Here is a 23,717-nt window from a genome sequence, read left to right on the forward strand (position 1 = left end):
ATAGAAAAAAAAAGGGGGGGGGATGCTGTACCTCTCTCAGTGAATGCCTGGTCCCCTCGGTCCTGAATTCGACTGAAAAGCTCCCCACCATCCATACTGCAATAAACCAGCAACATACAAAAATCAACCACATAACATATACTGCACATTATACAACAGTTCATTCAAACTGTTAAAAAAAGAAAATGTAAAGGGAATCTGTGACATGTTTACACAGAAAATGACTGTTTCCAACTATATAATCTCAGTTGGTCTTTTTCTAACAAACATAACTATATTAGTTGATGTACTGGAGCCTAATGAGGCTTTATAGGCTACTTCACAGGCAAAATGTAAAATACAACATGTCTGTCCTTCTACAACTACTGTACATTGTTACTTTGTTGCATACCAACAAAAAATGACTGATATTAAAATTATATTTTTGAAACAATTTTTGTAGTTTCTGTTTTTTTTGTCCTTTTACCTCGTATACAGGTGTATAAAAGCATATGTAATAGAACATGAGAGCAAGAATGTCACTGCGAATATCCTAGCTGTGATTAACTACAACACTTGTGTGCAACAGCAGTGATTCACAATTCACAATTGCATTCCCTCTCATTTTCAATGTCTTAATTATAGCATATATAGCTCTGTCAAATAGGGCCATCTGGTCAGTTCCTGCTAGAGCTGTATTAGGCATGTCCCAATGATCAGACACCCCAGGACAAACCCAGGACCCTCTGGAGAGATTATATCACACAGCTGGCTTGACAACATGTGGATAGGGAAGTCTGAACTGACCTTCTCAGCCTGTTGCCACTGCAACGCCACCAGGAAAGGGGGGGGGTGGGGTGGGGGGTACAAGTTCCTGCTTCTTTTATGAACAGGGCTATATGATTTCTGTAGGCCATGTAATGTGTTTGCACTTGTCAGCATTTTATCTAAAGGATGCTTTAACTCAAAAGAAAAACACATTTTTTTTTTTTTTTTTTAAACTAACAACCTGGCTGCATGCTACTAAGGCCAGTAATTAAGTTGTCAACAATCTGGCACACTAATAAAGTCCTAACATTCATAGGCCTGCCTTTTACTGTTAAAGGGGGAAATAGTATAGTTGAACAATGCCCTAGCCCTCACTTTCAAAGAACTGTTCTAAGCAGACAAGAAAACCTCAGTCTCAGATAAGCACTGCAAATAAAATCCGACACACACCAATGGGGGTGTCTTCCTGTGCAACACATCCCCATCTTTATTCATTGTGGTTTTCAGATGCATAAACCACTCAACAGTGTGAGCCCAGGGATGATTGGGTGGGCTGCCCTTCTTGGAAGCCTGCCAGTTAAGAAGAAATGAATGAGGTCATCAAATTTACAAAGTTCATTGAGAGATAGGAAGAGAAATAGATGACACAACATGCCTGTAAATGACTACTGCAAGTTACCTGGATTGATGTTCAAGTTACAACAGTAACAATTAACAAAATGCAAATAAAAAAATTCATAACTGTAACTTGCCTACTTCCAATAAAATCATATTTTATTTTCCAAAGAAGTTTTTGCAACTCTTATCTCTAATGCAATAAAGCAAAAGATAGCTCTGAATATATCCTTAAACACCTCAGGAGTACTACAGTGAACATTCATCCTTGATAACCTTTGTAAGGTTAAGTCTCATTTTCTCCAAAAGTATGTTTAAAAAAAACATACAGTTTCAGATGAAATCATCATTTAGCCTACAAACGGAAGGAATGTATAGTATGTGGATCCTGATACACTTTTCTAAAACCTCACAAAAAAAAAACCCCTGAACAAACCACATTTTACTACTTTCAGTAGTAACTTAAATCTTTTTAGTCAGCTATCATATTTTGAAACAGAAAAGAAAGAAAAAGCTCTTGTGGGTAATTAAAGTGATAGTGTTAAAAACTGCAGTCCACAAGCATATACTAAGGTTTTGTAGCCAGGGACCCTTTTGAAACTGTAAAAAACAAACAAACAAACAAATTAATTAATTAAAATAAAATAAAATTCCATGGACCACTTCAGTATAGATTTATTTCATGAACATTATTTAAAAATTTCAAATATTATTTTTTGAGCCATAGAGCGTTCTACTAACACAGCTGGTCTGAGCTGACTATGGTGCTTGGACCCCTAAATATAATAGCTTTGATAACATGGGCTGTGATTTCCACCTCTGTGACAAAATCATGGAAAAAGTCATGGACCCCCTGGCTATGCTTCATGGACCCCTGGACCCCACATTGAGAACCACTGCCTTATACTACGATGTCTATGGTGGCACATGATAGAAATTAAGATGCAGGCTAGAAGTGGACCCATATCACCTTATCAGCCTATCTATCAAAATTTAAAAGCCACAGTAATATCAAGCAATGTTACTAGCTCCTGACTACAGATCTCAAAGACTGATACAAACACTAAGAACCAAAAAGCATCTTATTTACCAGGAAAACCAGCATCAGTCTCAAACCTAGTGGGATCCTTCACCTTTCATCAGGACAAATCAGGACACATCAGGAGAGAGGGCCCTAACACAGGATCCAAATTTCATTTGAATGATTTTTAATGATTAAAAAGGAAAATATCTCCAAGGGGCCTAGTTTTCACCCTGACCTATTACATATTACAGGCATATTACTTTCAATATTAGTCACAATGTATATGAAAGCTGAAAGCTTTCTTGTACTCTGAACGGGTGGAAAAAAAAAAAAAGGTCTGAAGCTGGGCACCCACATGCTACACTACAGTCTCCTGGACATGTGCCTATATTTCGCCTGTATCAAAGACAGAGAATAAATCTAAAGTGGCACACACAAACGTTTGTGACCACATTTTTAAGCAATTTTCCACATCAAAGGTGTTATGATGGTATTATAGCAAGCTCACAGAGGAAATCTGTGTGTAAGCACTAAAAAGAGAATGTATGCAGTTTCCATTTCTACCTGTGCAGTGCTTAGTTCCTTTGACCTGCACATTCTGTTCCTGTCATACCTCATGAGTTTGATTTCTTGTAATCTTTTTGAAGCTGTAAAAGATGGCCTCATGGAAGCCTGTGAAAAACTGACTGTTAACCACTGAGGGGTAATCAGCCATGTTCTTTTTTTTTAAAATTTTTTTTTTTATTTACATTTTTGCCATGTTGTACAAATAGTTAAATGATGTATCACATGCCTTTTGACCACATGTGCCACATCCGTCAATTTCACATGAAGAAAAAATCTCGGTAAATTTCACATGCAATTGTACGACTCTGTCTACAGTAATATTACTATGAAACTGACAGACTACCCCAAATATATGAAACATACGCAAAAATCCTGAAAAGGAAGCTAAAGATTCACGCAAGTAACCTGAGCATTGGGATTTCCAGTTCTGCTTGCTCCCATTGAGCTGGGTTTGCATTTATCAGTAAATTTCTGATGATTCAGACATATAGCGAGCATTTAATATGAGAAATGCCTTTGCAGTGGAGTAACCACAGAACTCCCACACAGGGGGGGACCTGTCAGCCTGACGGTCAGTCCCCCATCTCGCAAGGACGCCTGGTGATGATGCATCATCGCTCTGCAGGAGAATATCCTTCATATATGCTTTAAGTTGTGAAACACATGACATTAAGTAACTCCTGTTATTCTAAGAAAAAAACCCCAACACTGCTCCAGAAATGATGAGGGAAGGCTGAAGGGACACAAACACATAAAAACCCTCACTGAATGGATTACTGCAGTTACTGAATGTGTTATCAAGGACAGTGTGTTAAAGCAGGTTCTCAAAATAAATTTGTATCCACACAAAACTGTTCAGATTTTTAGATTAATAAACAATAAAAGACTAAAACTATGAAAGCATGGCAATTTTGAAACTTGATAACTCTCCCAAAGAATAATTAAGGAAGTTGGCAACAACTGAAGGTCAACTGGATGCATTTTTCTTCCTCACATTAACCACTGAATGGTATGACACAACAGTACGACAAATGCTTATTCTGAATTGATTTTTTGTCCAGAAATGCTCACATTTTCATGTAACAGCAAGCTATCAGAGAGAGCAAACTTAAGTTTTTTTAATCTGCAGACTAAACTGCTAACTGCCTTTTTTTTTTTTTTTTAAAACTGCAGACTAAATGCGTCACAACCAGTGGTAGTCCTTCAAAACATGAGTACAGTGACTAGACATGAGCAGACTAGGAAGAAAACACCTGTCATGAGAGCTGTATAGAAAATAAACTGAAGACACTGTAAAGCGCAATGCTTGTTTTTCACTTCCCTTCGCTGGTGGGAAAAGAAAGAAAAAGTGTCATCACATTTGAGGAAAGTAAGACAATACTGAAAGAACCTACAACATGTACAAGGGTGTACAAGGGTGAAACACTTAAAGTCAACAGGGATGCCTTCGAGCAATTTCTTTTCTTTTTTTTTATTTTAAGAAAAGAAAGTGTGAGACAGCTTGTGAGAGGCTTGTGAGAATTTCGCGTTCAGAGCGCTTAAAAGCTCATTATGTGTGCATGTTATAAAGTCTGCACTTCATAGGCCTTGGGGAAAATATCAGTATATCATTGTAGAAGAGACAGCGCTAAAGCGGGTAAGGGGACGAAAACACAGTGTACACAAAAGATAATCCAGTTTTTTTTGGTCAAATCAGAAATAGGATGTTCTACAAGTTTCAGAATAACATGCCGGAATTTAAAGTTATGCACAGTTCAAAGAAAATATCGCTTCATGTCTTGTGCACTGCCCTATTCAAAAGTTTGCAGGCTAACACAGATCGTGTCAAAAACTTCAGAGAATGTGAAACAAGCGTACGTGACAAACTAATCTTCTTTACTGCGTGTGCTATATGGAGAAGAGGTCACAGTCTCTTGAAGCATGCGTTTCTATATGCTAAAACTGAGGGGCCTGTTTTTTCCCCTAGCTCACTTATGCAAACAGCAGTGCCAGATCATAATGCGTTTACTATAAATTGGTGTTTGAGACATCTGCTAGTACTCGTTTTACACAGACAGCACAGTGAAACCTTCTGACAGCAACATGGCACCAGATATGAGTTGGTTCGGGATTGATAAGCAGGTACCTAAATGATTCAATAATAAAAAAAAAATTACTTCACTGCTTGCTATAAGAGATGGAAGTAGCTTGCAAGCATTAGGCATTGTACAGTGGAAGTGTAGGACACTGAGCAGAAAGACCATGCTGATTCAATATTAGCATTGTGCCAGTCAAGAATGTACTCAAATATCAAATGTCATTATTGGAGACTCTCAAAAAAGCACGTTTTGGGTTGGGGGATGCACGTCTTAAGAGCATTCACTCATTGCGATAGAGGCACAGGCATGACTGTGGCAGACATATGACTCACCACTCCATGACGATGAGTAAGCACTTGCGGCCCTGGTGCAGGTTTTCATATACATCAATGATACGCACGATGTGAGCACAAGGTGATGCTCGCCAGTGCAACTCTACCTCACGCCTGGCTTTGGGACAGTCCTGCAGCATCTAGAGAAGAAAGGAATCAATCATTTAACAAGTGTGTTTACATTAACTGCAAAAGCAAAAGAAAACTGCAAAAACAATAATGAATGTGTCAACTGGTAGATATTTTACTCATAAAGTGTTGCTGGATAATAAACAAGTGCATTCAGTTCCCAGATGGTGGAAGTGATGGGCCATATGATACATCAGTTATGTGAATAGAAAAGAGAGCAAGAAACTGGCTAGCTATGTTTGCTAGGTTACAGTAGAAAGTGTTAGAAGAAGTGTTAATATAAATATAAAGTAACAGCATTATTTAAAGTGAAAATTGAATATAATTAATTTTCAGCAAGATTCAGTACATGTGTAAAACACACTGCATTTTGCACTTGGACAGTGGTAAGCCTAGAATCTCTAACAAAGTCTGTGGCTGGTCAATTAAGTTTTGTAAAATGCAATGCCTGACAGAAAATAAACCAGTGATCACAGAATCAGACAAAAAGATATGGGTAAGACTAATAAATGAGCAAAATACTTTGTGTGTAAAATGTGCAGCTCTTGGGTAACAAATCCCAGACACAAAGCTCCCAACATCTGGCACACCACATCCAAATAAATAAAACTAAAATAGGTTTGGAGCAGTTAGAACCTTTAAGTAAACCTTATTATAAAATAGCAGGCGTTATGAAGTTTCGGTTACAGTGTTGACATACAAAAAAACTGATCTCTTGAACTTTCAACATCATTCAGGTTGTATGTAGTTTTGCCTCCCCCTTTTGGACACATCCCCTCATTACACCATGCATATCCACATAGTGTTGGTCACTGTGGCCTGTCTTACACAAGTCCACTCCTGCTACAGTGACGCGTTTCTTTTATTTGTGCCCTTTTGTAATTAAATCAGGAAAGGCAGGGTAGCCCACAAGGAGAAGCAAAGGAGAAGCTGTGTACAAGACTGAGCTAACATGCATTTCAAAAGGTTTCCATGGCAAAATACAATTATGAGATTTACTTTCTTCCTCATGCCCCAATCTGTTTTCACTTAAAGATTGGTTACGTCTGCTCATGCCTCAAAAATGTCTGAGTCTGCGTGTGGTTCGAGAAACTGATTTCTGGTCTGGTCACCTGGGGGTGTGTGTGTCACTAAGAAACTAAGAAAGAAAAATCAAACTAAGAAAAATCATGTCAGATCTTTTCCTACCTTTAATGTGAATACAAATAAAGTGAAAAACAATCAAATTTTTTTTAGAGAAAAAAGTAAAAAAGAAGAAGAGGAAAAAAAAATGACAATACCCTAAACTACACTCCTAAACTAATACTTTCTTGAAGCACCTTTAGATTTTATTACACCAATCAGACATTTTGTGTAAGAGTCTATTAGCATGGCACATCTTAACCTGGCAAAATTTTCTCACTCTTTCTTGGAAAAACATTCAAGATCCATCAAATTGTGAGGACATCTTCTGTGCACAGCTCACGTCTGGTCACCCCACAGATTTTTAGTTGGATTCATGGATTCAGGTCTGGGCCACTGGCTAGGCCATTCAAAAACTTATCTTCTTTTGGTTAAGCCATTCCTTTGTTGATTTGGATGCACGCTTTGGGTAACTGTCGTGCTGAAAGGTCAAATTCCTTTTCATCTTCAGCTTACTAACAGACACCTTAAGGTTTTGCACTAAAATTGACTGGTATTTGTAGCTATTCATGATTCCCTCCACCTTGACAAAAGCCCCAGTTTTGGCTGGAGAAAAGAAGCAATAAAGCATGATGCTGCCACCACCATGCTGCATTGTGGATATGGTATTCTTTTGCACCAAACATACCTTTCGGAATTGGTCTCATCAGACCATAACACATTTTGCCACATGGACTGGGGTGATTTACTAGTGCTTGGATGTTTTTTGTGAGAAAGGGCTTCCGTCTAGCCTCCATACCCCATAGCCCATAAATGAAGAATGCGAGAGATTACGGTCACATGCAGAGAGCAATCAGTATTTGTCATTCCTGCAGCTCATTTAATGCTGCTGTACGTCTCTTGGCAGTCTCCTGTGTTAAGAATTTGTCTTGTCCTTTTATAAATTTTGGAGGGATGTCCTGTTCTTGGTGATGTCACTGTGGTGCTCTGTATTCTCTATTTGTTGATGATGACTTTTATGGTGTTCCATGGTACATCTAATGTTTTGGAAATTCTTTTATACTCCTCTCCTGATCGATACCCTTCAACAACTGAGATACCATACATGCTTTGTAAGCTCTTTGTGGACCATGGCTTCAGTAGTCAGATGAAACCAATAAGATAAGAAAATCTGACAGAAACAGCTGATCTTTAATTGGGGTTAATCAGAATAATTTCATTGATGACAGCTGTATGATAGTTACTCGTGAACATGAGATTGAATGTGATTGGTTCATTCCGAACACAGCCACATCCCCAATTATAAAAGGGTGTGCACACTTACGCAACCTGGTTATTCTAACTTTTTTATTTTTCCTGTTTTCCCTAAAAGTTTTCTGATTGATCTTCACTTAGTTTTCTATATGTTGTAATTTCACATCAAGGGTGGAAGTTTTTCCTCCCCCCCCCCGTCTAGCTGTTCCACCATTTGGAAAGAATTGTGTCTGTGTGACATTAAACCTGCCTTTCCAAAAAAGAGCAAGAATCAGTCCTAGGTATGGACACAAGCTGCATTTGGAGCAAGGGTGAAAACACCCTAAATGTAAATAGAGGACTCAGACACTCTTCTTAATGCCACAAGAATGTGTGGAAAACAAAGCTCTGAATAAAGCCTTCTGCCAAATGCTGTAAATGTAAACTTTGCCCTGAAACCTAATTTAACTATGATTCATATAGTAATCATGATTAAAATGCAAAGTCATTCATCCACTGTAAAGCCCAGGAAGGTCAAACATACTTGAACACACTTCAACACTGAGACAAAATGTCTAGAAGACAGTGTTTCTATAGCTTCACTGTTCTTTTAATTTATTCTTATTCTAAAAATATTACAGTTATGAAAAAATTGTAAATGTTTTAGATAGGTAGACTTACTAGTACTAGTTCACCTTAGAGACATGCTCCTTTCCTTTATTTTTTTTTTTTCTTTTTAAGAGGACTGATACTGTATTTGGGGTATGCCGTAAACGACATACATGAAATCAAAACCCCTGTCCCACATCAAGGGACGAGTGGCTGTGTTTCAACACACCTGCCTAATTAGGTGACTAAAAGAAGATAATATGCTCCAAATACCATAAAAAACAGCAGCCAGTATAACTATCCACTGCACATAAAGGTCCTCTTAAAAAAATATTCAAATACTGGACAAGAGGTACGAGACACCATCACGAAGCCACTGTTTCCAAGCAGTTTTCCCCCTCAGAGTATCATGAATGTAAAAACATTTCCAAAACGATGAGAGACATGAAGTTTCTGATAATGCAACAAACATAATAAAAGCTGTTGCAAAACTTTTTCAAAGAAGAGGTATTCCCTGCCTTTTTAAACACTGTGTTAATCAGAAGAACAGAGTTCAGATCACTGAATGCTTTTAAATAGCAAAAATGAGAGTGAAGAGGTCAGTACAGCGGTATACGGCGTTCAGCCTGGAGTTTTTCAGCATCACTGCACTATTACATTGTTTATATCTCAATTAAGATATATAAGAGAATGTGGCTATAAACTATAGCGATAAACCTGTAGGTAATTCTTGCCAACTTCATCTTCTCCATTCACAACTTCTCAGCTTGATATGCTTTATTTGAATTTTTTTTTTTTTTGGTCACAAAAGCATGCAGAAGCAGTCACTACACTGTAAAGTCAAAGCCAAGATACTCGGAGAGTAAATTCTACCTTTTATGAGTTCTTTATTTAGGAAAGTCTAATACAAAATACTTCATCCAAGGGAGGCTTTTGGAAGGGTTTGTTATGTTGAAGGACCACTCAGAGGGCAGCCAAAAACCAAAGGGGAAAAGCAGAGATGTGACAAATAGTAATGCATCAAAATTAATATTCTTGGCTTGAACTGAATTCAATATTCATTATGGCATCTGTCAGATGGCATCTGCACTGATATGCACTATTGGTTCTTCATAGGCCTGTTTGTGGGCAGAAATCAATTTTAAGTGAAACATTTTTGAGTATTTTGTGCACCCAAAATCTTAGATATGAAACACTCACAAGTACTCCCCCCTCACCATCTTCCTCAACATTGACATGAGCCTGACCGTCTCTGACTAGCTAATGCATTGCCACATCACAGCAGTTTTCTCACAAGTCCAACTCCAAACCTTTAAGCAGCGGCACGCAGTGACGCGTATTCAACACATCGTTCTCATTAAGACTGATGCCGCAAAGGCTCGTATTTGGTGGATACAAAACAGTCCTTGTAAACATCGCCTCAGATGTAGTGTATGCATGAATAAAAATGGTACACAGACATGGTGCTAATCAAGAAGGGAAGACTGATCTGGCATTAATTTGCCCACATGAAGTTCAAGGTTGCCAGATTGGATGCATCCTGAGTATACTGTAAATCACTACTGATGTAAATGTGTCAAATTACAACTACCTTACCAAGAGCATTTTATTCATCTGAATGCAGTTACAGTAGCTTCACTGCAACAGATTCTGCACTATATCTCCTTCCCATTATGTTTGATGTGATTTGTAAATAATATAATTGTAATAAGCTCTATGGAATTAAAAAAAATTTGCAGATTTTTCAGTCTGTTTTTGCTGTTTTTCATTTTTGGCAGGTGGGCATTTGGTGCATCCTAATAAGATTTCTCCAAAGACATATTTTACATACACAGTACAGACACAGAATCCTCCAAGAGTAATCCATTAGTAGACTTGAAGAGAAGGGTGTTTTCATCATACTGTCTTCACTGTCAATGAAAAATCTGGATTTCAGATTTTAAATCTGTTTTTACCATGGTGATTTGCAAAAGCACAAAAAACACACTGACAAAAACACAGCAACAAATATTTCAATACTTTTGAAACAAAGCTACATAAACGGCTGACCTGAACACCATTTTACAGGCTTCAAATATCCGTTGGTGTTTCTAAATAAGTATCATTTGTTCCCTTCTCTAAAATAAACTCTAAAAATAATATTTATGGTCCATAATTAACCATGATTCTAAGCATTTTTGTTGCTGCAATTCAAAATATAACCAGCAGGTGTCAACTATGTATTAATATTGAACATCAGCCATGTATATGAAATAATACCAAGACTATTCATTCATTATGACACTAACTGAAGTCCAATAACTTGAGTTTAAACAAATAGGTCCGCCAACATTACACCTGTGTGCTATATGTTCACATATAAACAGGTTTTTTTTAAACAATAATACATCTGATTTAGTGTCAAAGACATCTTATACTACATACAGTACATTTTGTATTAGATTCAGGGATACACTTTGACAGATTCATGCCTGATGCTGTCTTCAGTTAACAGTTTTGGAAGTAGCACATGGTTTAAGTCAGATGACAGACTACTTGGCAGTGATCTGTGCTTGGGTGAACCTGAAAGCTCCTAAGTGGAACTTACAGTGCACTATATAAAGTGGAGAACCCATTATTTCGTTACCTATGTGGTGCATTTACATAGAGTAGGAAGTTATAGATGAAGAATGTGAATACTAAACAGAGAAATGAACACCACTGTAATGAATGAGTACCAGGAGCCAATTTTAATCTATACTATATAATGCAATAAAGGTATCTGTGGCTGCGGGGACGTGGTTTTGTGTCAGCTACGGAGGTAGAGGAGGCGTATGCGGCAGCGAGGGCATGGTTGAGCATCAGCTGCAGATGAGGAGGAGCCGGGCTGAACCGGCCTCCTCTCAGTCCACAGCTGACGCTCAACCATACCCCCGCTGCCACGGCATTATAATCATCTTGTGATTTAATTTGTGAAATAATCCTAAATCATTATGTTGAAATGTCTGCATGTTCTCACTTATGCAGTTATCATACATTGTACAGGGTGTCCAAAAAGTCAGGAACCAATGAGAGTAAAACTACATGTACTTAATTTTGTATTCATTATTTACAACGTGCACTACATGTTCACCCTTACACTGTACACATTTTCTCAGCCGCTGTATCATGATCTTGCGGATTTTGTTCAACACATTTGAATTTATATATTTGTTCAACACTTTCCCACTAGTTCCTGACTTTTCAGACACCCTGTAGACTCATGCATTATTTATTTATTTATTTTTTTCATAAATATCCAACATAACTTTACATTGCATGCTTCAATACTGTTCATGTTTCTACATTCAGTACAGGAGGAAGCACTTGTAAGCAAACCTTTACCATAAGAACGTGCTCATCCGCTGGTGCACACACAAAGGCTTCGTATACTACACCACGCAGCTATGCATGACAGGCAGCGGAAAGAATCTCATCACGCTGGCCTTCACGGGGAATCTCTCTCTGACTCGCCAACATAGTGGACTCAGGATTCCTCTCCATGACCACCACTGTGGAAGCTCTGCCAGGACGTCCAGTAGGGGGTGCTAATCTAAACTTCATTAAACATAAGGCATCCATTCACTGCTAATAAAATCTTTACATTACATGACTCATTCATTCTTTTGATTAAAAGAGCACGCTCATTTGTGTATTATCATCAACTACTCTTACAGGTACTTTTCATCCTTGCAGTTTTTTAGGCTTCCCTATTTACTTCTCAAGCCACAACTTCAGATTATTTGCTGAATGGAACTTCACGACCAATTTAATGATCTCAAGAAATCTTCAACGTGTTATCAGCCAACTTGTGAAATGTGTGAACCACAGAGTAGTTCTGCACTACACACAGGAGATACAGTGAATCCTTACGTAGAAGTGCTCTAGCTGATTTACGCCACTGATGGAGTACAAAGCAAGTTACACAACTCGGTTACAGTAATGACGCACGGCATTGTAAGATAAATAAACTCGAGTGGCACGGAAACTTCTTGATTAAGTCTGTCTGGGGCACACTGGTTGAAGAGGACTTTTACCATATTTTCTGACAATGGACACCAATAATTTTATACTTCTGCTTTTAATATGCCCGACGTATGTTTACGAACTGATTCACCTCTTATTTTCATCCTGTCAAAACCTTTGTAGAAATTGTAATGATAAAAAAAAAATGTCAGGGGAAGAAACTAAGAGAACATATAAAGCAAAATCTGATTTTTTATGTGTTAAAAAAACATGATCACGCTGTTCCTATTACATCCTTTATTTATGCATAAATAAAAGAAACCCAGCATCAGCAGTGTGTTGGGATGTGTGTTTGTAAAATTGTGGCTGAGGTCATCCACCCACTGCTTGACAGGCACTACCAGTCTTTGTGACAGTCTTTGTGCCTTCCTCTCTCATTCTCCCATCATCATACACTGAAAGGCTGCAGTCATTTTTCACTTTCATTTTTCACAGGTATCACTTCACTAATGTTAATGTTTTGCACAAGCTGCATATGGATTGGGCTGACAGCCTAACAAAAACTTGTGTGCGATTTGCTGCGACAATGCATCTGTCCTCGCTACTGAATCAGTCCCTGGGTCAAACCCTTTGTTCATGGCAGATTCACACTGCTCCTTCAAGATTATTTACCCTTTAGGTTAAATAGCTGAGTATTGTAATCTACTAACAGTCAGATACTGTTTTATATATTACAAGAACTCTATGTCTAACAAAACACCTTCTGTGTGGTACAATAAGGTGATATATCGAAATGAAAAGCGGGTTGTTAAGCCAACTACGCTGGACGAGACGCTGGCTTATGTCGACTCGGGTTCTCCAAACAGTTCCACTTGCACATCGGCTACACAGACAGAATATTCTCATTTAGGGCTGGGTGATATGACGTTATAATGATAAATTGTCACAATACAGTTTTCTGAGATATTGTTATACCTTTTTATTAAAAGTACTTTTTTCTCCTAAATAACAGCAAACTGAATGGAAACAGCTGAAATTTTGTACTTATATTTTAAAATTGTAAAACTTTTTTTTTTTTTTTTTTTAAATAAAAAGATAAAACAAAAAAAAAAGTTATTTTTGAGGACATTAAAGTATCAAACAGGTTTTTGCTTGAAAATTGTTAGCAAATGTATATATGCATATCTTGACACATACTGTGTATTGCAGAAATGTGTCTGGAAAGATTACTCTCTATTTTTCCTCTCAATTAGTCATTACTCCATGTAAAATATATCCCGAACTGACATGTTGGGAAAGCTTCCATTATATACTGCTTTTCTTTAGATTAAAAACACTCCAGAAAGAGCTCTGTGAAGTTGGCACCCCATATAAATAAATAAATTTAATACAAAACAAATGGTACTTATGTTGCTAGAATAAATACAATCTAATCTGTATTTATATCTACAATGTAATCTGTATTTAAAAACTGTAACACTGTAATCAAAAACACTGGGATAAGAAATAATGATAAATACTTGCTTCAATGACAAACAAAAATGATTGATTTAATATAAAGTCGCAATATGGTTCAACATGCTAACAAAATTCTCAGTAGTGCACACAAGTAGTACACGTCATCACATACAGACCTTTTATGTTATGGATTTGAGCTTGATTACGGCACTGGCAATAAAAGCTTTTCATACCTTAAAAAAAAAGAATAAACGTTAATAGCAGCAGCACACGAGCACAAACGAACTAGATATGTTTGTACCAGATGAACGGACAGCACCTTGCGTTACCATCTGTGTCCTCCAGAGATTCTGAGGTATGTCAGACTTTATAGACTATGCAGGGCAGCGCAGACCGATGGGCGTATGACATCAAAGTACCGCGAGAACGATTGGAGAATTACGCAGTACTGATCGCAGAACTATGCTCTTGCGGTACTTTGGTGTCTATGCCGATCGATCTGTGCAGTGCCGCGTGAAGTCTAAACATAGCTAATGTCTAAAGATGGGAACAAGTTATGTTGTTTCTTTCTACAGCACAAATCGAGCACAAAGAACGCCACCTGTTTGGGGTGATTTAAACGACATGGGGTGGAGAGTGATGTCACTGCTCCCAAAATTATTCTTGTTATATCTCGGGAAGGAAAGTAATTACAGGGTTTGTTTTAATGGCACAAACCGGCACAAATCGAGCACAAACGAACGGCACCAATCTGATACGATTTGGACAACATGGGGTGGAGAGTGACGTTACACAGCCAAAAAAAAGAATGTTTAATATCTTGAACGCCAAACCAGCACAAACGTTCGTTTTTGCGGCACAAATCAGCACAAACGAATGGTATAGTTTTGGTGACAATTTATTTATATGGGGTGCCAACTTCACAGAGCCTCCAGAAAGTGCTCTTTTTTATTGTCTCCCATCTAAACAAAAGCAAAATTGTGTTCCTTTCAAAACAAGGAACAATAAACTATAGACAACCATTAAAAGGACTCATCAGAGGAGCAATGCTTCCAGGGTATTAGGCTAATTATTGAGTTCCTAGCACATGTACATATAATCATATGCAACAACAAACGCTTATAAGAAAGGTCAAATATTGCATATATATTACACACACACACACACACACACACACACACACACACACACACACACACACACGGAAGAGCTTTGTACAAAAATTTCAGAATAAATTTTCTTCATATATTTAAATAGTCGATTAATACCGCGATACTCACGATATTTTTAGACTAGGCAACCATACAGTGAAAACTAACACCCTTAATCTGGCCTAGGACACAGTAATAATAATGGATTATAAATAGGTCTGTGGGTTTTACTAGCAGAGGAAGAGAGCTCTTCTGTTATCTACTGCATGTTTGTTGTTCAGCTGCTCAGCGGTTAAACACTTCAATGGCTGGGCGCATGCCTTCTGAACAACTGCGTCATAGGAAGGTCACAGTGTGCGAGTGCACACGTGCTCGTATCAGACTAATGCAGCTTTGAAGCGCAACCACAGAAGCCCGGTCTATAGCAAGCAATATGATAATGAAATGGACTGCTGAAATTTGACTTGACTGAAGTGTTAAGAGATCAGATATCTAATAAAGCCGGCAAGGCTTTTTACTGATGGCAGTGAGAGGGAGTAAGGCACGTGGCATGACTCGGGTTGGAATTTGAAGCGAGTGTCACGTGTGATGTGGTGAGACAGGGGGCGGAACTGGCAGAAAGCCATCACCTATGAATCGAGTGGCATAGTCTAAGCACCCTCCTCTTTCCCAGAGGAAACTAAAACTCTCTGAAATGCTGCCAAATGACAAATAACAAAACACACCCACCATGTCACCAGTATTTACAAAGACAAATATTCTGGGAAAAAGACCGATAACACATTCGCACATAGAGCTACAAATATTAGCTGTATTTATAACGCTAGAAAGAGCTTTATAAATACAGACAACTTGGGATGCTTTTACTGAATCAGAATCAGAGCGAAACTTATATTTTTGGTTCATTTGTTACTTGGTTTTGTTTCAAACAGATCAAATAATTCATAATAACACAAACAAACAAATAAATAAATAAAAGACTAAAAGCGTACTCAAACTCGATTATTCATAGGTCAGAAATACAGCAATAAAAAACGTAAACAAACCTTTGCCAAGCACGGAGAAAGAGCTGGCACACATTATCTTATTAGATAATTATGTAAAGAACCAGTTTAAGACATTTTTTATATCACCATCTTTTCACTTGTTTATTTTTGTTCGCTGGTCCAAGGTCCAGGTCGCAGTACAGTTTAGGATAGGGGTGTCAAACTCAAATTCTGCCCAGGCCACATTAGGCTATTCCTTTTTTTTTATGTATCTATTTTATCAATTAACACAATTAACCTAGGCTCTGAAATTAGAATATGATGTTTGTAGGAAAAAGAAGGGCTAACATAAGGGATTCAATTTTATGCACTATTAGACCTATGTGATTTATTAATCCGATTCAAGTTTTTTTTTTTTTTTTTAAGTATATATCTGTTTTACAAATATTGAAAATATACAATATAACAAAGTAAGAAGTAAGAACCGTAAGAAAGACAATAAGAACTCTTCATGCTTCATGCAACATATCTGTAGCTTAGGTCTCTACTCTGGGTGACACATTTCAGGATTTGGATTCAATCAGTCAATCAGACTAAAGGCAAACAGCTGACGTGTTTCTGAATCATTTTAAATGCAAGGCTGACTTGGATCAAATGGAGCATACAGGTGTTCATGAAATTTGAGACATGAGCCCTACACTACAGCTCTGCTTTGAGTTCTAGTTTAGTAGTTTTAGATACTACAGGCTGTTATTAACAGGCCAGTATTGATATTTGGAACTTGGACTGAATGAAATGAGGCAGCAGGCTGTGATTGGCATGTGGCTCATGAGTTTGACACGTGGTTTACGAGCACACTTCTTTTGGGGGGAAGAAAGAAAGAAAGAAAGAAAAAGAAAAAAAAAAGGGTTGTCTGCAACCCAAAATAAATTTTTGGCTCACTTTCTGCAGTTGGGTTGATTAAGGATTGAATTGTTTGCAGTGAGATTGTTCACTGCAGGAAGCTGGAACCAGACCTAGACAACCATGCACAGATGGTTCGTACCATAGTGTTACTGCCATGTTCTCACCTCCCCAAACGAGAAAATGCACCAGGGTTCCAATCAAACAGACTAAACACTGCATATGTGAAAGGACCCTTAGTGTCTAGCATAACATTGGCACTTTGATAAGGAGGTGATTTGGAAAATGTAACTGAAGTCTGTGGTGAGGGGGTGTCCATAGCTATCTTGGCCATGGTACACTGTATGGCCAAAGGTATGTGGACACCTGACCTTTACACCCATATGTGGTTCTTCCCCAAACTGTTGCCACAACACTGGAAACACACAATTGTACAGAATGCCTTTGTATGCTGTAGCATTACAAGTTCCCTTCACTGGAACTAAAAGGCCCAAACCTGTTCCAGCATGACAATGACCCTATGCACAAAGCAAGCTCCATGAACTCATGGCTGGAGCGAAAGAACCTGAGTGGCTTGCACAGCTCCCTGACCTCACTGAACACCTTTGGGAGGAACTGGAACGCTGAATGTGCACCAGGCCTGCTCGCCTGACATCAGCACCTGACCTCACTAATGCTGAACGTGAAAATCCCCAAAGTCACATTACAAAATCTGGTGGAAAACCTTCCCAGAAGACATTCGAGTGTGATGGTCTGTGTATTTGTCTATACAGTATATCTGTTGTTGGCTAGAATCTGTAACAATAAAATATTTCTTTGTTGTCAATGTTAGTTCGATAAGCCAACATACTGGCACATCATCCACATGTAGCTATGGCATTATTTCATTTTATTTCAAAATAAAACTAAAGTTATGCCATATGAAGTGCAACACTCTTAAATCCAAACCATCCACTATGACACTATGGCAACAACTGACAAAAACTGGTCAATTTATTCTCTCATATAGAGCAAAAGAGTTAGTAAACAAACTGAAAGCAAACATCTATGAGGTGGGTTATTACTGTAGGTCAATTAAAGGCCCTTATCACACATGACCATACCGGATGCAGTATTGTCCTACACCTGTAGGTTAATCCAAAAAAATAAAAAGGAGCTCTTTTGGCCTGAAAAGCCAGCAGATCTGCAGACAACCTCGGCCCATCTGCTGCCCGAGCCCTTTCAGGCAGCCTGTCATGCGCTCAGTGGGAGGATGGCAGATGTGGCCCATTCACCTTCCAGAGGCTCGGCACAAAGGAGCCCTGCGATGGCTTCACAAAAGAAACAGGGTGAGGGGCTTCAGGAGAACGGAGGAGGGGAAGACGCTGCATATTCCACCTGCTTCTGTTTAGAGAGGTTGGAGACAACAGGCTGGGGTGAGTGTGCCAAAGTTCTTGTTCTTGTTCTATACCACTAGGTGTTAAAATCCTCCCTATAGCTGATCAATGTGTACACAAGTGTGTACTCCACTGATAAAGCTGTTGGTCAGAACATTGCGTATGTTAAAGCAAATGTTTAAGCTAGTGTCTTGATCTAATTAAAGACATCTGTCAGCCAAACCAAGTCAGAACCACTGGTAACAAAAGAGGCCATTAACCCAAGGAATCTTATCACTATTAGAGACTAATATTCATTTACTCCCCTTCCTCTGTTTGAAAATTGACAGTGTAATGACTCAAGTTTTTTTTTTAGCCCATTACATAAACCGTAAAATAATTGTGAATCCAACCATCAGTAGGACACAAGTATGAAGTCTTTAGCTGTGTAACTTATCCAGAGGCATTATGAGTAGGCTTATTTACTGGGATGACGCAGCATTTTTCATCCCACACAAACACCGGGAACACACTGTGAAAACACCAGCGTAGTGCTGAACTGTTCTGGGCTGAGAGGACTCTTGTGATGTTTCTGGTCAAGCATTTTAGCAGGGTTTCAGAATGTCTTATGCTACAGAAATACAATCCCTCTTCATAGCGTTTCACCGAGCATGTGTGCAGCACTAGGCTAATGCCCCTCATTGCCCATAGCTGGTCAACCATCACCTCAGCAGATGACAAGAGACACAAATTAAGTAATGTCAGTCGAGTTAGCTTTGCAAGTTGACAGTATTTACTTTACAACATAATCCATAGTTTCATAATCCATACAACATAATCCAACTTTCACTATCACTCAAGCATCTGAATTAAATAAATCCTCTGAAAGTGGACTGTCCTTTAAAAAAAAAAAAAATCATACAAAATACAGCAGGAGTAATACAGAAGCTTAGGGAGGGAGGGATGGAAAGAAAAATACAAAGACAGAGGAAAAAAAAAAACATAAGACATCATAAAGAAGGACAGAAAAAACGCAGCTGAATTCTCGAATCTGATTGGTCAGGAGGTGTGCATTAATTCTATATAACCGCACGGCTCTTTCAGTGGTTTTGGCCATAACAAATAACAGATTTATATTAACACATTTGTTCTAATACATTATTATTTTTACCACAACCACTCGTATATAAGAGCTTGTACGGCAGACGTTCCACATAATCTAATCAATTTTTTTTAATGTTTAACTAACTAACAAACAAACAAACAAATAAATGAAGTAGCTTTCTAGGAAACATTTATGTAACATTTAAGGATGGAACCTTGGGTTTCCTTGTAACAGTCAGTAAGTTTCTCAGGACTGATTTCAGAACAGAGGAGTTTACGCTTTCCGGTTTCTCAGTCACCTGACATGCTGTGTTTTTTTTTTTTTTTTGTCTCATCAGCTTCAAGAGAGAGAATACAGGAGAGGGTGGTGAAAGAACAACTACTTTTAACGTAAGCAATAACAGGAACCAACTTGTCTCACAGATGTCCCATAACAATAAATGTAACTATAAACAGCAAAAAAGTGGTGATGTGTCACTCATTAATAAATTAAAAATTGTGATTGCTGGCAAATTCATAATATGCTGTTATGAATGAAAATAATACAGGAAATGTTTCCAGGAACCCATGGTCTGTGGCCAGGAAGAGCCTTTCACCTCCAGAGCTCACAGCTAAAAAGCACATATGGCATAGCTGATTATATTTCATCATAACAGCCATACTGATCCTAACGACTGAAACAGTCTGTGCCCAACAACTTTAAAATTCAGTTCAATTATAAAATTCAATTATAATATTTCCATGTTAATAAGAGTTTCTGGTGCAGGCAAGAAATACTCTGGTCTTGACTTGAATGCAGATGATTAGAAACTCAATTAGAAAGCAGGATTGTTGGGGGAAATTTAAATCAACAAATTCTCACATACATGACACTAATATTTAATTAAAAAAAAAAAAAAAAAAAAAGTCGTTGAAAGAAATGAAATGGAGTGTACTGTTATGCATCACTATATAAAAGTAATAAGTAAATTTTAGTTTTGCCTGATAAACAATAAAAAAAAAAAAATTAAAAAAAAGAAGCGGTCCATATCAGCTAAACTGACATTTGGCTTATACTTATAATAACAGCACTTAAATAGATATTTATTTGAATAGACAAATGGCTGGTGGTTTATGGAAGCTTATTGAATGCAGGGCTCGAGACTATATGAATCTATCCAGCAGATGTCCTTCGACACAAACAGAACGCAGGCAGGATGAAGACAAAGTCTATCAAACGGTTTCACTGTGACTAAGCTGCTACACAGCAGTCCACGCAGTGTGACTGAACTACCCACACTTACTCACTGTTTTTCCACAACTGATTAGACTTTGCTTTAGAAACGCTGAAGCATGACAGGTGGATCCCCTTCCCTCCCCCAGTCAAGTCATCAGATGACACTCAACTGTCAAATGGAACTAAGCCAAAGATAGTGACCATTATTAAGAACGCTCTTCCTCGTTGACAGGGTCATTTGATTCCCCGCGGGGTTTTTCCACCTGTCATGTTGTCCAAAGATAGGAAAGTCCTCAAAGGATGTGAGCTAATCACCTCATCTGAAAAAGCGGCGTGTCTACACTGTAAATGATTTAACAGATCTGATGTCAACATTCATTTTACCAAGTACAAATAAGTCATAAATTGTGCTGCCATATTTTCCATGGCAGGTAAAGCTGAACAAACAACTGTTCATATTAACCAAAATGGAGGAATTGCAGAATGGTGGAGTACGTATCTTCTGTCCCATACCAGAAATCTCAACTGAGTTGTCAGGATGGCCAAGAGAGATGAGATCGCGGATTAGGATTATTTTCATTTTTAGAGCATTCAATTAAAATGCTAAAAGCTGCACTCACAAAGATCACAAAAGACTGTCTGGTGTGTTGTTCTAAGTGATGTAAAATTAAACTGTAACTCCTGTTTCCTCATAGAAACTAGTCCTCTTAGAGTAGCTCTGGCCAGTTCCCGTTTCTCATAAAGCATTCTTTCACTAATTTTATGGCGTTCTTCTTTTCCTAAAAGAGGATTTTTCGATAATAAGCATGTGAAAAGTCAGCAGAAACTTAGTATACAATGTGTAGGTTTGTTTAAAAAAAGTTACAGGTCACCCTTTTAAAATTCACTCATTAATTTACATTATAACAATCTTTATTTATATAGCACCTGATTGTTGAGCTCCACATCTCACTGCCTGTTACAGAATGGCTGATACTGACTGATTTGATTTTGATCATTATCTTTATCCGAGTTTATCCCAGCTTGTTCTGCTGCTGTTGGTCAGTGGTCAAATAAATAAAACTATTCTAATTGAGAGTGTAACTTATTCCTTCTATACCTGCATCATCAATGTAAACGTTTGAGTCAGGCTTATAAGTTAGACCTCTAAGTAAGTTTTATGTAAAACATTAATTAAAAAAACCAAAATTAATAAAACACATTACCTTACAAATTAGACATTAATAAAAAAAATAATTACAAACATAAAAAGGAAAAAAAAAAAAAAAAAAAAAAAAAAAAAAAAGACAGACATGAAACATTTGGTCACCCTAGACCAAATCCAATCCTAAAACAAGAAAAAGAAAAAAAAAAAAAGGGGAAGTGCCTCTCTTGTCAGTTTGTTTCTCTTTCCACAAAAAAAAAAAAAAAAAAAAAAAAAAAAAAAAAGAGAGAGACTGGGAGAAAAGCACCCTCAATTTATTTTCCTCCCCACTTTGTGTGGTTTATGTCTGACTGTTCTCACATTTAATCTTACATTAAAGAGATTTTCTTCTTAAAGGAGCAACTTCCTCCATTCTCCAAGTATACAAATCCTCATTATATTTTAACCTCACTACACGCAGCTGTATAATGAACTTGAGTTGGGACAATCAGGTATCCTTTACTCTTTAATTATATTTAAAGTGTGACAGGTGTCTGAACACTCTTAAACTAGCAATAAATAGAAAACCTACAAGACTGGCTCTATCATGTGAAAACCTTTCCCTGTACTTTCAATCATTTTCTGTAAATTGTGAAATTACTAGTATTTCCAGTTTTATTCTTAAAGTTACTGCCATTGACTAGCCAAAATGACAGGAAACAACAACCAATTTAATCTGTGTGACCAAATCCATTTTGACGTTACACATCAGCCCAATGGTATGGACGTTATTCACACTATTTTGCCCTAGTTAATTATTAAATAGCACAGTTTTGGTTTCTAATCTTCACCCACAACATCCTCTGATCAAAATGGGGACCTCTCGTTTCTTCCACAGGAGCAGTAGTGCATTCCCACGACTGAGCGCAATCATACTACATCCCTGTGTGCTTATAAATGGCAAGTAGGAAAAATAAACATCCTTCAGAAACTTTAGGTTTCAAGGCGGGTTTCAAGGCTGGTTCGGTTCCCCGTCCCCCAGAGATTCTTTTCCCCCTTTAGATTCAATTTTGTTCAGGTCAACCATAATTCTGAAACATCCCACATCATGAAAATATATCACATCCACCACACTCTTCTCAGCATATCAATGACAGCCTCGACCTAATCTTACGCCCACTTTTCTGGCCCCAGCCATCAGAACGTTGAATCTAACCGGATCCATGTACTTCCGTGCACTAGTTTCAGGTGGAAAAACAAACTTTTGAACACCACAATGCAATGAGCTTTTCGAAGAAAGATCTAGTCACTGAACTGAAAATAGTTCTCAGAATCCTGTTAAGTTAATAAAGAGTTTTGTTTATTAGACAGATAGCAGTGTGTAATCGTGATCTGGGGGCAAGATACTGGAAAAGTGGTTGGTCATTTACTATGGATGTCAAAGTACCTCTTTCTGTTGGCAGTTCCTGACAACATTCGAAACGTATCAGACTCTCTAGCTAAGCTTCAGGTGGAATGTGAGCCTATATAGAAGATAACATACTAAACATTCCAGGATAATACTCACTTATATCTGTGAGGTGCTGAAAACAAACTGAAAAGACATCTTCGTATTGGCAAATAAACACTTGTTGGCTGTGTCGCATTAGCCATCCCCCTTATAATTTAAAAAAAACTCTGTGAGGCCAAACATTGGTATAGCCAAAATAGCCTCTGACATCAATTAAAGATCTATAACATACTTATAATACACTTACATATGTCGACACCTGACCAGCAAACCCATATGAGCTTACTGAGCATCCCATTCCAGATTTAGTCCCCCTTTGCTGTTATAATAACCTCCACTCTTCTGGGAAGGCTAAAATACGTCTGGTTCCACTGTAAACTCTATTCCTCGATTTTCCATTGTAAAATATCACGATAAAGGATGAAATCTTCCATTACCCTAAAAAGGACAAAAAAAAAAGGGCATTTCCAC

At 37.8% G+C, this 23,717-nt stretch overlaps 1 protein-coding gene across 2 annotated transcripts in view; it reads right to left on the minus strand.

Moving 5' to 3' along the window:
• mapkapk2a (MAPK activated protein kinase 2a) overlaps positions 1-23,717 on the minus strand; it is a 38,044-nt gene that overhangs the window by 3,632 nt on the left and 10,695 nt on the right. The window contains exons 2-4 of one of the 2 annotated variants that reach the window (XM_053227232.1): positions 23,494-23,684; positions 5,364-5,503; positions 32-96 (exon numbers count right to left, since the gene is read on the minus strand). In XM_053227232.1, coding sequence (XP_053083207.1) covers positions 32-96; positions 5,364-5,503; positions 23,494-23,544 — 256 coding nt within the window. In that variant the 5' untranslated portion in view covers positions 23,545-23,684. The remainder of the gene's footprint in view (positions 1-31; positions 97-5,363; positions 5,504-23,493; positions 23,685-23,717) is intronic. The other variant, XM_026935645.3, reaches the window with a different exon arrangement.

This window comes from Pangasianodon hypophthalmus, chromosome 20, assembly GCF_027358585.1.
Source record: "Pangasianodon hypophthalmus isolate fPanHyp1 chromosome 20, fPanHyp1.pri, whole genome shotgun sequence".
Classification (NCBI taxonomy): Eukaryota; Metazoa; Chordata; class Actinopteri; order Siluriformes; family Pangasiidae; genus Pangasianodon; species Pangasianodon hypophthalmus.